Genomic DNA, 17,652 nt, shown 5'->3' with positions numbered 1-17,652 from the left:
TTGTCCCGGTTTTGTATATTTTTTTCTTGAAAACTATTTTCCTATGTTTTGTCCTAATATGATACAGCACAACATTCTTGTTGCTTCCTAAGCAGTGTCCCTGTTGATTTCCATCAATGTAATCTACCTGTCTCTTGTCTTAGGATTCCCCGTATTTTTGCTGGTATTGCTCCAGAGGGCAGCGAACTAAATTTGAGATGACTGTGTGTGAGCACAGGAACATGGAAATAGCTTCAAGTTTCTAAAACCAAAGCCAGAAAAAATACTTAGTGTTGCTCCCTGGGACAGGATGCAATGCAGAAAGAAGATGAATAACTGTCAATATAGTTTGTGGCACGATGTGACCAGAAAAAATGCTACTACTGTGTGATTTCCCAGAAAGTGAAATTACCAATTGGTAAGTTCTAGTGGCAACACCATCAAACTTCAAGCTGCTTATGGTTTTGCTAATTTTCAGGACTCCTCCTAGAAGATTAATCTATTAAAATTCTTCAGTAAAGTCTGATGGAGGAGATCAGAGAGCACATTCTGTTGGTAAATGCTAGAACAGCTGGAAAGGAAGAGAACATCTTTGTAACTTTCTTCTGGAAATAACACATTGACAGAAAAGGCTTCGATGTACCAAAATGTGGAGACTATTTTCAGGATACATGAACACAAAAAGAAAGGTCTAAGATTGTTGCAAATTTTGACTCGAACATTTCTTTACCATATACTGAGACAATTCAGCTTCTGGATGGGATGATTACTCCCCAAAGGTGATACATCCTGTTTCTTTAAGCCAAGCAACATAAATGAGCATAACGGATTGTCCCGATCTTCACACACTTGCAAATACATTGGGAAAGTTCACGGGAGAGAAAAAAAAAAAAAGATACAAAGAAACCATACAAACTGTAATGGTTTACAGCTCCTCTCAAGAGTTGATAGAGTTGAAGCAAGCCAGAACTGTGGTCTCATCCAAATTACTGGAAGAAGTAACCAGTCTCTATAGACACAATCTTTGTTAGAAATGAATGTTAGGCATACTACCACAACTTAATGGGAATTACTAAGTCAAGGTAATTGTGTCATGGAAAAACAAACCACGCAGTTGACAGTCAAAAGATAATTGCAAGCAATGCCTATGCAATTGTCTCTTTTTACAACTGAGTTTAGCAGCTTAGTTGTAGTGCATATATGATAGTAATATCTAACACAGAATATATGTATTGAGACCAATTGCTTTCCTAGTAATTTGCAGAAGAGTGCTATTCAAGATCACTTCAGCTCCTGAGAGACTATGAAGTGAGATATTCCACATTCGAGTATGTTACTGCATGTAAGATTCTTTCAAATACGCCAATGGAGCTGTAGCAAATTAGAGCTAACAGGCAACGTCCTGTTACCTGAAGATTATTTCTTTACGTATTCTTTGTGGTCTTATTGAAGAAGATGATGGAAAGTTAGATGACGTATACAATATACTAAAATATGTAGCTACCAATTTCTAATAGTTTACTCTCAAAAACCTCAACTCCAAAAAAAGGCAAAGCCTGTTTCATACACCTTTATATTACCTCAGACAATAGAAAAAAATAAAAAAAAAACCTGAGAAGGGCAACTAAACGGTGAGAGGATCTACTATAGTGTCCAATTGAATGTGCCTCTTCATTCATGAAAATCTGAGATACATGGAAAAGCAACGTCTTTCTAGAACTTTAGAAAACATGCTGCCAGTCATTGTTCCTCTACGCCCCCCACCACACCCCCCCAAAATCACAAAACAACAACAAAAAAAAACAGCTAATAAGCAAACTGATTCCAATTTCATTATTCAAACAATTAGGAAAAAAGGTTGGTTTTTTTTGTTGTTGTTTTTGTTTTTTCTCCCCATAAGAGAAATATGCTTTGCTTAAAATGATTAGCAAGAAATTAAGATTCTACTTCACTGTTCAAACAGATCAATGAATCTTTCAAGAAGCAACCTTCAAAAGTCTTACCTCAGCTGTGGAAACGAAGGAGTCTGTTGATGCGATGCTTAGTGTATCTCGAAGGGCAAAATCATCCATATTATCCTTTACAGTAATATCTGTATTTTTATCTTTAAAATAAATAAAAAGATGAAGTAAGTTTTCTGATAGTCTAATAACTTGAAGTATTTAAAGTGCTTTTCATGTACACTTTAATGTGTAAAGTACACTTTTCATGTACTTTTGGAAGGCACTACATTGTACTACTCTGAGTAGATACTCCTGTGATCTGCTGACATATATAAAGGTGAGTATATTTTTCTGTCTTTACAGTGGACTTACAAACATCATCCACAATGGACAGAGAAAAAAAGATCTCTCACAAAGATCTCTCTCACTAAATATCTTACTTTGCTATGTTGATCTAAATCCTTTTAAGTTTCTAACTTGGCTGTGTCATAATATAACAAAGGTGCAGTGTTCTAGTAGTCAGGAAATATTATGCAAATAAAAGCTACTGATAAATAAAAAATAGGTTTCAGCTTCACTTGAACTTTGTTTCATAGTTTAGTTCTCATGCTTTTTTTCATTCGCTGGTTTTCCAGCAGAGCAAGAGAAGTTTTTGATCTTCAGTACATCCCTTTTTCTATTGAAGCAACACATCCAGAAGCACATCCTATATAGCACTACAACTATTACTGCCTTTAAAATAACTGATATTTTATGCACAAAATCATCTACAATACAGTTTCTCTCAGTTTTCATTTATTTTATTCTCAGATTTCAACTGCTGCACATATTGCTCGCATACATTTTTTTTTTTTTCTATATAGAAACACTTTCACAGAAGGATTAAATTCATAAGTCAGTAAGTCAGACTTTGGCTTGATGTGCCACATACTACATTCTCAGTAGAGCACAGGCATTTATTTTGGGTTACTTTACCTTCAGACATTACACATGTGTTGCTAAAAGTCTGTTTTATTTCCAACAGTCAGCAGCAACCAGCTACCCAATGTCATCCAGATCTGTTGCTATGGCAATACTTTTATAAAAAACACTATTACATAGCAAGTGGCCAAATGCCAATATACTGGAATGGTTTACTCATCAATTGAAACGCTACAATCCACATATCTTAACTATTATTTCGGTGGTTGTTATGGTTTTATTTGTTATGGACTTGGAATGACAGCTCAAAAATTGTACATAATAAATATCTGTCTTTGAGACTATTCACTGAGGGAAAAAATTATTAAAAGTTTGGAGGAAGATTTTACTAGATGCTGCGACACGCACTGAGTTAGGCAGCTTCCAACTTGTAATCACAGCTCCACCAACATTCACAAGAAAAATCTCTGATTTTTCAGATCCTTCTTGATAGTTTATCCTTGCTTCTAACCTCTAAAAACCAAGAAGAAAAGTACAGCAGCATCCAAGCTGGTTGTGAAACAATCATAGACTGGAATCTGAAGAGCTGGAACACAAAACCAAACTGTAAAGCATTTGCTTGACATCTGGTAAAAGCAGAGAGGTAACATGATGTTTCCTCCTTATTTCTAGCTAATAATTTGCATTAATATCTCTCTAATATTACATTAAATGATTTTCTAATATCACTTTTTCATATCAGCAGTTGCTGGAACTGCAATGACACTGTTAAACACTGGGCTGCACAGGGATGTACAGCCTGGTCATGGATTTTTCCACTGAACTTCTTGTTTTGGCTAAGTTCTTTTCCATAATAAATTTGCAATTAAAACAAGAGTATCTACATCTCAAGGTTAGAAAAGCTCTCTCGCACCTGGTTCAAGTGCAATCCAAATAAACACTGTTTTTCTGACACTCCCAGTCTATAGGCAACATTTCCTTCATGAGAAGTAAACAGCTATATTCCTAAGTGGCAATATAAATTAGAAACTGTCATAGGAGTAACAAGTGGGCCACGCTGTTAATGATCTTACTGATGGCTTTGCTCAAGATGCTAAGATAAGGACACAGCTCTCATGTACACCAAGTGCAGCTGTCAAGTAGTCTCATATATCAAACTATCTGCAATCTCAGAAAGTCTCTGTCACCCTCATAGGGATGTCCGAAACACAGTTAAGGCAGTAATAGGAACTTTACATTGTACAACGGCCAGAAACCTCACGGTAGAAAAATGAAAGAACTTATTTTTTTAGTAATCGTTGCAAGAGTCATTAGGAACCTCACTAACAGTCTACTAATATGTCAGTGAGGGATTATATTTCTGATAAAATATTATTTTTGTCATTCTAAAAAGATTACCGAGTATGTAGCTAACTCCAAGATGATTCATTACACATACCTAGCTATAGGGATACAATTATAGGGGAGAAGGAGAAGCCAACCAACCAAACAACAACAAATCACGCCACAAACTTACTTAATTATTCCACAGCAGGATAGGAAACGAAAAAAAAAAAAACACTCAAATTTTTACTCTTTTAAGTGAAATGTGTTTTTTTTTCTTTTTTCCTCCAAGTGAAGAGCTGTGGTTTTTTAAATTTATTTTTATTTAAACTAAGGCTGCAATAGCTGACTGTGGTAGCATTAGTTGCTTAAAGAAAAAAAATCAATAGAATATTAATAATTTACTTTTGCTAAGGTCACAGTTCCAATATTCCTAATATGGGCCTAGAATTTTCACTTCGATAAAATGTTTGTGTTTGCTGAATATGGAATACCCGTGTTTTCAAAAAACACAAAAAACACTTCTCACTATTACAAAATGCACAACTTATGCATGTTATGACAAAATACTGATTCATAAAAGGTTGTTAACGTTACGTGAAATATTAATACCTTTGGCAAGTGGTATGTCCATACAAATGAGAGTGTACCCAAATAAAACAACACAGCCTTGTCAGCTATTTTGGACTTTCTGGCTACCACCGCCCTAATACTCTTATAATACCTTTTGCCTAGCAGATGCTTATCGATACCCATACTGTGCAGAGAACACATTATTATGAAAACAGTAGGGTGAAAATTAAGTTACAGTTAGAGTACATACCATGCAAGTACCAGGAGAACATTCTTAGACATGAGAACATGAAAAAAGAGACAGCAGCACAATGAGAATCCCGGAATGAACAGCTGCAAGAGGAACCCACCCACCCGCGGCTGCATCTGCTCATGCAGCCAGACCAAGTTCCTATGCAGTCTAATACCTTAAAGAAAGAAATACTAGCGAGTATGTGAGCTTCAAATATACTGTACTTATTTGAGAAGCCCAGGAGTTATTTACAGTTCATTTATATTTGTAAAGAGGATGAAGTGGGGTTTCAGATGTGATACTGACAACAGTAATGCCATAAAGACTCTAAGCTGTGGTGCTTTAAAATGCATAACTGGTTCTAAAGTTAGATTAAGGGTATTCAAAAATGCTAAGAATACAGAGTATGGCTAAAGCTTGTGAAAGTAATCCCAGCTTTATAAGATTATGCAAACAACTATGTATTCGAAACTAAGCAAGCTAAAAAAAATATCACATCTATTACGGAGTACTAATCTAGGATATTTATTTGTCTTTGTCTCTGGTAGATTCCTGTGGTATGACAGACCAAAAAATAAACTTCTCAACTTGCAAAGCAGCATTTGACCTTAGAGATGGAATTGTGTAGAAGTCAACTTTTTAGAATTCATTTGGGAAGTATGCATCTACAAATAACATTTTAAAATTCTGAATGTGTGTGTGTGTGTGTGTGTGTTATCTTCCCTACGACCCTGAATGAAACATGGCATGAGTTTGCAAGTGAGCTTTGCACTTATGTGCAGCAGTTAAAAAAGGAAAGCACTTATCCCCTGGCAAAGAATTCACGGAGAGTTGAGGAATCTAGTTCTGAGTGTCACCGGTAAAGCCATGGCTTCCTATTATCCCCAGCCACCCACTTCAGTGGCACATTAGTGCAGTAATACATCACAAGCAGGAAAGCAGGATGGGAAAGGAAAAGCACTTCTACAATGTAAGCCAGCCCCTTGATAGACTCTGGAGAGGAGTTAGCCTTGCAGAGGAATCCACTTATGAGAAGTCAGGGTACACCAACAGTAACACGTTCCCCATATTCTGCCAGGTTACCGCACAGACAGCCGCTGTGTTTTGTGCTAGTCACATCCCTCAGATGCGTGGCTTCATGCCTAGACAACGGAATTACAATAATCAAGTTCAGAGAGCACAGAAGCATGAATTACTATCTAATTCAATTACAAGAGAACGTGTCACTGTCTTATAGCTAGGTCACAAGCAGCACTGTGTTTTGTCAACACTGCTGCTGAAGCATCCAAAAGCAGCTTCATTTACATTTATAAATAGTCATAACTCTGACAGTGTTGACTGAATATTCTTTAAAAATTTGTCAGTCCTACTAAGTAGCTACTAATGTATTACATGAAGTCTTCCACCATGCACCTAGAAAGCACTGAATTTTACTTCAAGCCATGCTTATAAAAGGAAACCAACCTCAACCTTCAGATGGCACCTTCCGATGGCTGGGTCACTCAGCAAGCAGTTACAAAAGGCTAGCCAAGGATGGAGCAGGGTGACCACACCGACCACTCCCGATTTAACACTTACTGTTAAGTTACTCATTTACAATTCCCCAATAACGCAAATATCCAGATTTAAGAAAGTGCTTATAGCTGGGGGCATCTCAATTTATTGTATATAAACAAAGCTGTTATCGCCTCAAGCACAAAAACATATTTTAGCTTAGAGTCTTTTAAAAATATCTAACCAAATCTCGTACTCTCCCAGTCCGCCAGCATGCATCACCAGTAAAACATCTCATCATTCTTTGTCAGGACTGCTCTGATGTGAACCAAAATGCACTAAGCAAGAACTACTCAGGCATTTGTTTAAAGGGAAACAAATCCCGCTCCAGTGCTTTCTGACTGTCGGGCCTGACTGCCAGTACGTGCCCCCACCTCCAGCAGGCCCCGCTGCAAACACACCGCTTCTGCTCCCCAGCATTTCACTAGGAGCTCAGCTACCAGAGCAGTGGTTTAACGGAACGGAACAACCGGGGAACACAGAGCATGGGACAGCACTGAGTAGTCAGTTTTACCTTCCTCCTAGCACTCGTAGATCTTCACAGGCTTTTAAGGTAAGCTCTGGCTAAGCTAACTGCTGAGCCTTCCCATTATATCCTTCTTAACAAACGCTCCAGTAGTTTTCATGCAGAGAACAACTGCCTGGAAAAAGATGCAACTTGCTTAAAATAACCTTATCATCTTTAGGAGATTTTCCACATACTTTAATGGCAATTTCTGGGATGTTTGAAATAATATGGTTATTTTCAGACCTTCACGATACTGACTTTGTCCATAAAGTTATATTATCTGCTGACCACCACATGCTTAATGATGTATGAAACAGAACAACATGGCTGCTGCTCTCATATTTTCTAACTGTAAAATCAAGCACCTTGAGTGCTGTCATCCAGCGAAGGGAAACAGCACAAATAGACTACAATGATTACTAATGCACAAGCTAAGTAAACATCAAGTGTACCTTGGAAAAGAATGTTAGTATAATTTATTTCCTGTAGTCCATCAGACACAGATACATTAACAAGCTCAAGAGTATTAGATTCTTTCAAGATTTAAATCTGCTAAACAAGTCTTCCACAAATTCGATAACTGAACTGGAATAGTTCTGATGGTTGCCAGAAATATGATTTTGTTGCAAAGAATGTGACCTGTGAAAACTGGTTCTGAATCATTATGGCATGCTTTACTTTAAGACCCAAATTTCAAAATAGAAAGGCCTCAGCATTAGGAATTCTCCAATTCAAACCTCAAAGAAGAGGCAAGATAAATACTCTTGGTGCTAGATTATTCAAAACTGAATTTTAATAAAATACAGCAGCATCTAATGTGTAATTGATAATGTGAACTAATACATCATATGTGCTGACAGCTTCAAAATCAGCTTAGCAAAAACAGAGTAAATATATGCCTATATTCACTTTCTTGGTTTCCTGCTCTGACTCTCTGCTTGATGTAGACATACGAATCTGACACAGATTTGAGATGTATATTATGTATAAACTACATGTCACTGTTAGGTTTCTCCCCATCATACAGGTTCTTATTTCTTCGAAAATGTAAACTTTGATTATTTGTAACTGCATATTATAGGTTTCAACATTTTTAATGGGTTACACTTTTCTGTAAATTCTTTTCTTTGCCATAAAGCTAAAAATCAATGCATCTGGATTAAATGCCTATCCTTTACACAACAATTTGATTTCTGACCACCCTCCTGTTTGGAAGTAATAACTTGGATAACAATCAGCCTCTGTACTTATATTTGATTAAAAAGAAAATATTTGGCAATCAAGTTTGCTCAGCTGTCTAAGCTGTCTCAGAGTCTGTTTAGATGGATGTGCAACACACAGCTGTCACTTCATCCTTTTTATCAGAGTACTCTCTTCTCCTGTAGTTCGGAAAGCATAACATCTATCTCGGCCATAGCAAAGTCTAGTTTGAATTCACATGATGCTTATTTTAAAACGTAGGCTGTCCACTGGAGATTTATAGCACAGCACTGTGAAGACTGCCAGATGCCTTAGTCATCAGATTTGAACGTCACTGCCTTTTCTTAGTTCTTCACATCCTGAAAACAAGCACAACCTGCCACTATTTTTGCACATGCACTTTCTACTGACAATAGAATGGTCTGTTCACTCACATACAGCGTGATAGCACATTAACTCTCTGTGATGCAGAGCAAATTCAAAATGCAGTATCATATTTAAAAGAAAAGGAAGTACAAGATTAATTTTGAGGCTTACACATCTGGAATTAGCTCCTTGAATATGTTTCCTACATCAGAGGCTTCCATAAGCAGGTTAAGTAGAAAAGTCTTCTCACAAGATTTGAGAGAGGAATCTCAAAGGTAAATGAACTTATCCCTTTGTCCTCTGTTCTAGCACACCTATGTTAATCTAATAAACACCAGTGAGCACTAATAGCACGATATTTGGACAAGTTCATTACTGTTGGTACCCCTTGCTTCTTTCCAACACCATTTTGGCTTCCCCACAATGTTGCTCTTGATAAGAAGAGGAGACAGTAGGAACAGTCAGCGAAAAAGTACAAAAATAGACAGCAACCGTTGCTCAGCACCTGAAACTTTTTGCTTTATAAAGTTCCTTAAGTAGTTATATATAAAAAAGGAAAGAGTAAACAGTTTAGTAAGCTAGCATATGGACTACTTTGCTCAACATAGTACAAGAGTACAGGATCATCAAGCACATCCATGAATATCAGTTCTCTTTGAAGCAACATTTTAAACACAGGATTACTGGAAAGGTTTTTTCTTTAGCCAGTGTTTTACGCTTCAGGGATGTTCACATTTCAAAGTAAGAGAGACAGACTGACAAAAGGAACCTACATATTCATTTGCTCTTCCATTGCAAAAAAAGCGTACTGTGTAACAGTTGGTAATAACCTATTTTAAAAGAATGAAACACTCTACTCCTGAAAAACAGTTATGTTAATATGCACGTCATGCAGCCTGCAGGCATGAAGACAGGGATAAGAAAGATAGGTAGGTACCTTTTTATCTCATGAATTAATAGGAAGATAGAAAGACAGAACCAACTATTCAACCATTGACACTCAGCAAACTAAGTGTTAATCAGAAGATGTAAATATATATACATTTTTTGATTTGGACTAAATACCCACATTCTGTATTCAAAATGGAGATTGTAATAGATTTGACACAGGCAAACTCTGCAGGGACAGCAGAGTAATCCTAGTTGTCACTTGAATTTCAGGGCAGAACAGTCTTACAGTATTCTGCAGACTCCAGAGAGGCCACTCTGGAATGTGACCGGCTTCTGCAAACCCAGCTGCACACAGCATACACTTTAGGAATCCAAATTCGTAAGAAACATGCATAACTTTAAACAATAAGACATAAAGAATATCTTAAGTGCCCTACTGATGGGGGCCTGCTTGCCTTCCACTTGTCCTTGACAGTAGGAAAGAATGAGACAAGGATCCTTAAAAGTTAGTTCTGAACGGAGTTCTTTCTCTGAGCCTTTGGTTTACTAAATAACACTGTTTACCAAACTTCACTTGAAAAACAAACCAATAACACCAAGATTACTAAATGCATTTGTAACAACATATTAACACCTGAATTATAATTAACAATAAATGCAATCAGACTTCGCAATTTAGTTTGACACTGATTAGCAGCTACTCCAGCAAATGTAAAATCAAGCTATTAGTTAACCATGGTTAAAGTAAGATAAAGCAAGGAATATATGTAATTTGGGCTATCTGGAAATATTTAAATGTTTGCCTTTAAATATTTACAGGCATTTCTACACATAGAGCAAGGGCAGCTTTAAATAGCAGTAGAGAATAAAGCCTCGTGTGATCGGCATGTGCTCTTGAACCAGATACTCTACAGCACTTTGCTACAAACAGGATTATTAGGTAAGGTGGGACGGAGCATACGGACCAGATATCGCACAAAGAATGAGAAAACTGACAATATTTTTTTTTAATTTAGATTGAACCATCAAAAAAGAAAATAAAACAACTTCAACTTATTTTTAATAAGTTTTTGTAACTGACTGCATAAATATATGGATGAGAGAAAACCAATACACAAACAACAAATTTTACTCTCTGTTATTGTTCACAGGACCTTTTGCTCTAACTTTCCAGAAAAATACATTTAGTCCAACATATAGGTTCAACTTTGAGAAGTTGGAAAGCTAAAACAAAACCTGAAAAAAATGGAAAGATATAAAAAGGCCTTCAGGACAAGGAAGGACTTACACAAGCGACTTATGCCTTCCAGAGTAAACAATTGGATAAAGCCTATATGAAGCCAAACTATATCACCAGTAAATAGCTGTAGCGATGGTGTATGGAAAGCACTAAATATCAAACTGAGTAAACAGCAATTATTGAAGACTGCTACGTGGATACCCTACAACCATTTATGCCAGGCTGATGGGTAGGGGCCTCTGACTTAAATGGCAGCACAATTTAAACACAGTAGGCATATCGCTTAAGAAATACAGTTGGCTTTCTCATGTGTGCAAACATGACACTGCTTTCATTCTAACCCCTTGAAAATAAATAGCAGACAAAAGCTGATTTACTTTACTGTCAGTTGAGCTATTGAATTAATAAAGGAACTATAGTGCAGCAAACTAAATTTACTGATTTTATATGACTCTGTCAATATTTCATCTTGATATTGTGCTCAAAAGCAATCACAAGAAGATGAAATGTAGTTCCTGCATTTTCAAGATTAAGCTAACGTATGAAATCTTTTTAACTCTGAACTATCATTCTGTCTCTGTCTCTCCCACCACATTCTCCTTCTTTCATTTTGCCCAAGAATATTCTAAGAAAGGCTTGTCTGAAACAGAGTTTAATGTAACAATAAATTGTTTTTAGTAGAAGTTCTAAAACAGGAATTAGGCCTATGGGCCAAAACATGTTCTTGATCATCAGTTTATATAACCTCACACTGTGATACCCCAGCCAGAAAAACAAACACTTATCCCACCCTCGCAACTTGCCATCTGTCTGGTATGAGTTTTCCTGCCTCTGGAACATTTATACTCAGAATGTATATAAACACATAGAAATTAAGTGTATATACATCCTTTTTAGTAAGAAAAGGAATTTGTAAACTCTAACTTGTTAAGATATACTACAAGAATGTGCCAGAGGATTTTTTATTTTAAGGAAAAAGCAACTTCCTGCCTTTGGAAGGAATATATACCACTTTTCAAAAGTGTTAAAAGTTAAGTTACTAAATCAAACCCTGACATGGGGGAAAATGATCACTTCCCCTTACACAAAAAGGAGGTAAATATGTGTTAAAAGGTTAAAATGGTTAAAACAAACACAGAGAAACTATTGATTAGAACTAAACACTAGAATGGTCAACAAATAAAATGCGAAAGAAACACACAACAAATAAGCACATTGCAGTTAATGAGTTCTTGAACAAGATCAAGTATGAAATTGATGAACTACTAATTGTTGTTTGCAACTTTTCACAAAAACTAATGAAAAAAGAAAGCCGCTTAATATAAACCTTTAATAAGAGCTCTACTGTTGATCAAACTATAGATGGCAGATATGACTCCTGTACCAAACAACGGATGAATATAAAGAATTATGATATACTGGGGATTGTCAATGTAACTTGAGAGGAGGAAAATCATGCCCTGCATCTTTTAAGACTTTTCTGGGGGAAAAAGTGATTTCATTAACAGCAAACGAACGTACAAGAACAACCTTAGCTACATGAAGGCAACAATGGAATTTGTATTAGAAATGGATCATAAAAATGAAGCATGTAAGTGATTGTCCTTTGGTTATCTGGTAGAAAATACAACCAGAATGCTGAAAACTATCAGGAAATAAGAAGTATTATGTCACTACAAACCCCTATTTTGCCTGCATCACATGAACTCTATATAATAAATTCTGGCCAGGGTATTCAGAAAAAGTATACAGTGAGCTTGGAAATCTATACAGAGAGCTAGCCAGTATAAACACAAGTACACAATGGTTTTCACACAAGGAGATGTAAGGGACTTTGGCTTAACTAAAACGAGAAGCAATAAAATCAGACAATCGGGAAGATTTTGTGTATGCACAAAAAGGTTGAAAAGGGAAGAGGGAAAGGAGCATATTGAGAGACTTAGTAAATTTTAAACAGCAAGAAGAAAGATTTATTACATCTCATCTCATAGTAGTGCCTGTGGTTCTTACTATCTGGATTTTTTTTCCTCATTATTTTTAAATGATTAAGATGTGGTAAGTCCTACCTACAAGACATTATGTAAGCTGAAAGCATAAAAAGGACTGAAAAGGACAAACAGAGGTCCGATTCAAAAACAGATGGTCAGATGTAAATTTGGCTATGGAAGTCCGTAGCAGTAGTCTGGACACCAAGAGTTGTGCTAAACAAGATTCTTTTATATATTGAGACTTCTTAAACTCCTTTCAGATCTATTGCCAACCACTATTGAAAATAGAACATTGGGCTACCTATAATGTGACCTGTTCACCCGTTTTGATGCTCTAGTTTGAATTTTTCCTTACAATTTCATAATATTTTCCTTATAAGTGCCAAACAGCACTTGTAAGTGCCCAACAGCAAATAGTTGTAAAAAAAACAATGTTCCATGCTATTTATTCACATCAAGCAATATTTATACATTTCTTTAATTTGTTTCAGCAGATTTGGGGTTTTAATTCAAATTTCGTTTATGAGTGGATGAAGATCCCTGCCCTGCCCTGAACCAGCTTTTAATTTCTGGTATTCTTCTGTATATAACATCAACCTATTTCTGTCTAACATTAAGAAAACTAGATCATTGCTTAATATGAATAAAGGCCAGTCAGTCATGATTGATTTGTATGGTCTGCTCTTCCTTCAAAATGAAGGGAAACACCAAATAACATCTAAGAAAATTTTAAAAGTAATAGTTTGTTTCAATATATTTAAAAACATTTTGGACAGCTAATCTAATATTTGTTTTGAGGATTACTTTAATAAGCAGCATAGTGTAATTTATTACAAGCAGATTCACACTAAGTTCTGAATGAAAATTTAAGGTTACAAATGATGAAGCACTGAAATGAAACTGTCTTGTGTGACATTCTTAAAAAAATAATTTGGTGTTCACACTCCTTTTTTGATAAAGTTCTAAAAATTAATACTCTAGAAGTGCAAAAAAAATCCCTCAATGTGTAATATTATCTTAATGTAAACCAGTAGTTTATTATTTCAGACACCCTTCGAAAGTTAACTTACTTAAAAAGTGTTTGTAACCCTAAATAGGCTTTTAAAGTAGAGTTAGTCATGTGTGTTTGCTGTTACAGGGTAAATGATAAACACACAGACAATACAGCGTGGGTTAACCAGTCCTATCTGCATAGTATTGTAAGGCCCTAACTGCATGAACTATTGTACAAGTGCTCCTTACTTCTGTACGGCACTGTCACAGCTTCATTAGACTTCACCCCTTTTATCAGGGATCTCAAGTTGATGGGCAGAGGAAACAAAAAGGAAAAAAAGTGGGCAAAAGCAATTAGAGTTTGCCTGAGTAACTGTAAGGAGGCAGAAAGCTCACGTTAAGATGAGACCTTGGGAAAGAAACGAGTGCAGCTGCTCACATAAGGAATGAGCAGAAACAGTTGAGAAATTGTAGGCAGATTTTGTATTCAGAGGACTGAAAAGAGAAACACTGGACTGGCTAACAGAGCAGAGCTCGGGGATTTAAATCAGGTAGGTGAATTGTGGCTCAGTTATAAATAGCTTTTTGAGCTAAAAGGAGGAAAAGCTTGCATTTTGCTTGAAGAGAAACTCCTGAATGGAACGGAATGCTCCGGTCACACACACAAAAAAAATAATGTTTTTTTACTTTTTTCTTTTTTTAAGTAAGAATCATCTTTGCTCTTTTAAGTCTGTTTGAGAGAAGCAAGTTTTAAATGGACAAGGTAAGGCACGAGAACACAGCAGGAGTCACGAAGTGAGAGAGATGAGGGCTTCAACGGGAGTTTTGGTGTGAACAGAAAGAAAGCAGGCTTCAGAGATGCCATTTGCAGAAAAGCAGCAAGGTGTATAATTAGCCTGCCTGGTCTGATCTGGAGAGCATAGCTGGGGGGCAAGTGGTAACACAGGTCAGAAACAGACACTTTCTGATTTTACTGAAGCGTTTTCAGAAATTTCCAGCCATGTTACCCCTGGCTAACATACAAGAAATGACCTCCAGTGCTGGCTCAGTGTATGGTAAAAAAGATTATCTTGAGCCACTGCTGAAAAGATTTCAGCTAATCTGTTTTACCATGCAATGAAACAGCAGCTGAGCTTCAGCTTTTAAGATAAGTACAAGCATAAGCTCCAGGTTATCAAATACCAGCACAAAGATACAGATTATCAACCTCTAACCTTTTTTTAGTACTGTTAACTTCACTGTGGGTCCATGAAAAACTATTTTGTGTTTTTAGCGTGATATTGCTAAAAATTAACAGAGTGTTGCTGAGAGAGCCAAACATTACAATCCTTCGGTACACGTAATGTTTGCAGAAATATTTGTTTACAGCTTTAAATTGAACTTCCAACTACCAATCTTACAGTTTACAATCTCACGGTCCTGTGTTTAGGTGCTTTCTGGCAAAGAATTTTGCTGAATGCTATTCAAAATGAAAGTGTTATTACTATCAGACAAATATGTCTTCAGAGTAAATCTGAAATATTATTGATAGATGAAGACATCGTATCCAATTCAAATATTTGCCATTTCAATACCTATTGTGCAACAGAAATGAGGACTTGCAGCAATACAGGAGATCTCACAGGAAAATGCAGCAAGCTTCAACAGTTACTGAACTTCCACAAATTATAATTACTAAATTATATTCAAAAACTTTAAAAAAAATGGAATAACTTTTCTGGGCTGTTGCTTAGACTTAGCAATATTGTTTTCTTTCCCTTATAAGAACATTTCTTGGGATGAAGACTTCTCCATACAAAGAAAAACCTAACGTTTTCTTTTGTTTCAGTTTCAAATGCCCATGTCCCATTTTTGTTTCAACCACTAAAAAATGTTTTTTTCTCCAAGAAATGAAGAAATCATTTAATGTAAATTTATTTTCAGAGAACACAAAGCAAGTAAAAGTGTTCAAACCATGACTAAAAAGTTTAACTACTTTGAACTTTATTTATGGTATGTACTACTAGACAGCACAACTAAATGAATTATTACAAATTACTCACCTCCTAAGTGGTGCCTGTCTGAGAATTAGAAATATTTCTTGCACATAAACTAAAACATAATACTCTCGATACATTTTTTTCCATTAAGGCTTTATAGGAAGGAAAAAAAAATACAGCCCCTAGATATCCACCCCTGGGCAGCAAAATACGATATATTTAATCAACACAGACTTCTATAAAAATGATCTTTGCATAAGCAATGAAGGTATTGAAAGATTTTTGCTAGTTTGTTTTAAGGGCAGCTGGAAAAAAGGTTTCTAATATGTAAATAAGTTCTCCAAAGCATTTTGTCACTAGGTTAAAGGCTGTGCTCATTCTCTCCTAAATGCCAGGCATATCTCTGAGCGTGAGGAGAAAATTAAAAAAAGAAACAGACGTACCTACCATCCAACAACACAGACCTTCGTGAGAGATCTTTACTGCAGTAACTCAAGAAATTTATTTGTTGTAAATGGTATAGCAATTTTTTCCTTTAAAAAAATGTAATTAATGCATAGGTTTTAATATTATCAAAAAGTTTAGGGGCCACATTATACAAGTCACCATTAGCTTGATTGTCAGCATTCCTTTTTACAGTAGAAATCTAAATAAGAATTTCAAGAATTAAGAATTCAGTACTGACAAGGAGCACGATATGAGACATGAGATTTTTAACCTCTGACCTGCAGTTCTGCTTGTAAGTAAAGCTATTGTTTCTCTCATAACTCTGCATTCCTCCTAAGTTAGTTCAACTAACGTTTCAGCCTCCTAGAAAAGATCTAAAAAGCGAGTACTTTCTTCAAGAACAGACTACAGAGAGTATTGGAAGCCTTTATCCCTCTGCCCCTTCACGTTTACCACTCAGAAATAACAAGCTGAATATTTTGTTTCACAGTTTTCTGCCAATTGCCTTCTTCCTGATTCAGTGTAGCTTATGCCTGCCTGCCTCAGGAAAGCCTGTTTCTAGGCTTCCCAGGCCCAGGTTTCACAGTCCTAAGATCAGCACAAAACCAACAACAGTTTAGCCCTATATATTCATTTTAATTTTATGTCCAGAAATACTTCTGCTTTAGAAATTGTATTTTAGCGTGCTGGCTCCTATGATAATTCATAGAAATTCTAAGTCCAGTGGAGAAGTCAACCACAGTGAACATAATTGTGTTCCATTACTTTATCTTTTTTAAATGTAAACCTTTTCCAGGGATGTATTCATTTATAACTCAAGAGTATATTACAGAGTTGAAAGAGATGATTTGCAATTAACAACAAAAACAACCACCACCAGGCACAATTCTACCCACAGAAAGAAGAGATTTATGCAGCAGTACAGAACCCACAGGTGTAAAGTTGAATATTTAGAAATATTGGGAAGAGAAAAAATACATAATTTACACACATTTAGAAAGAAAATCATTTGGAGGTGGTAATTCACACGAAAAGAATCAAAAGGCAATTAGACTACAGCATGCAACCACTTCAAGTGATGATTGCCTACTCTGACAAGTCATCTTTTACCTGTCACAGCAGCCAGAGAAGAAGCATTTCAGCCACATCATGAAAGAGACTAGTTGCAGTGATGAGCTATTGTATTCTAACAGTATCCCAGGTAACTTATTCCTGACTCTCCCACGTAACACATTACCAATAACTTCCTCCAGAAGACTATTTCTCAAAGCACGTTGGCAAATTCGTCATGCCAACCAACTTCAACTAGTAAATGGGATCACAAAGAGAAAAGCAAGTTTGTGGTAGGCCAAGCGTTAGCAGTATGACCCTGCCCTGCAGCACCCCCCCTCAGTCTCCCACAGTGTCATGTGTTGATGCTATGCAGAACGACACAGGCAACGGGGGCCTTGGGAGATTGGTACAGCTCACGTACTGCCAAAGTATCTGGCTAGGAAAGCAAGGACCACAAAATTT

General features: G+C 36.3%; 1 protein-coding gene across 4 annotated transcripts in view; it reads right to left on the bottom strand.

Annotated features, from left to right (window-relative positions):
• Positions 1 to 17,652, bottom strand: part of MIGA1 (mitoguardin 1) — a 39,021-nt gene that overhangs the window by 10,657 nt on the left and 10,712 nt on the right. For all 4 annotated transcript variants that reach the window (XM_080601495.1, XM_080601498.1, XM_080601497.1 and 1 more), the window contains exon 8: positions 1,983 to 2,083. In XM_080601495.1, coding sequence (XP_080457621.1) covers positions 1,983 to 2,083 — 101 coding nt within the window. The remainder of the gene's footprint in view (positions 1 to 1,982; positions 2,084 to 17,652) is intronic.

This window comes from Anser brachyrhynchus (assembly GCF_964034855.1).
Source record: "Anser brachyrhynchus genome assembly, chromosome: 8".
Classification (NCBI taxonomy): Eukaryota; Metazoa; Chordata; class Aves; order Anseriformes; family Anatidae; genus Anser; species Anser brachyrhynchus.
Note: the sequence above shows the minus strand (reverse complement) of the source record. Positions and strands in the feature narration are given on the sequence as shown.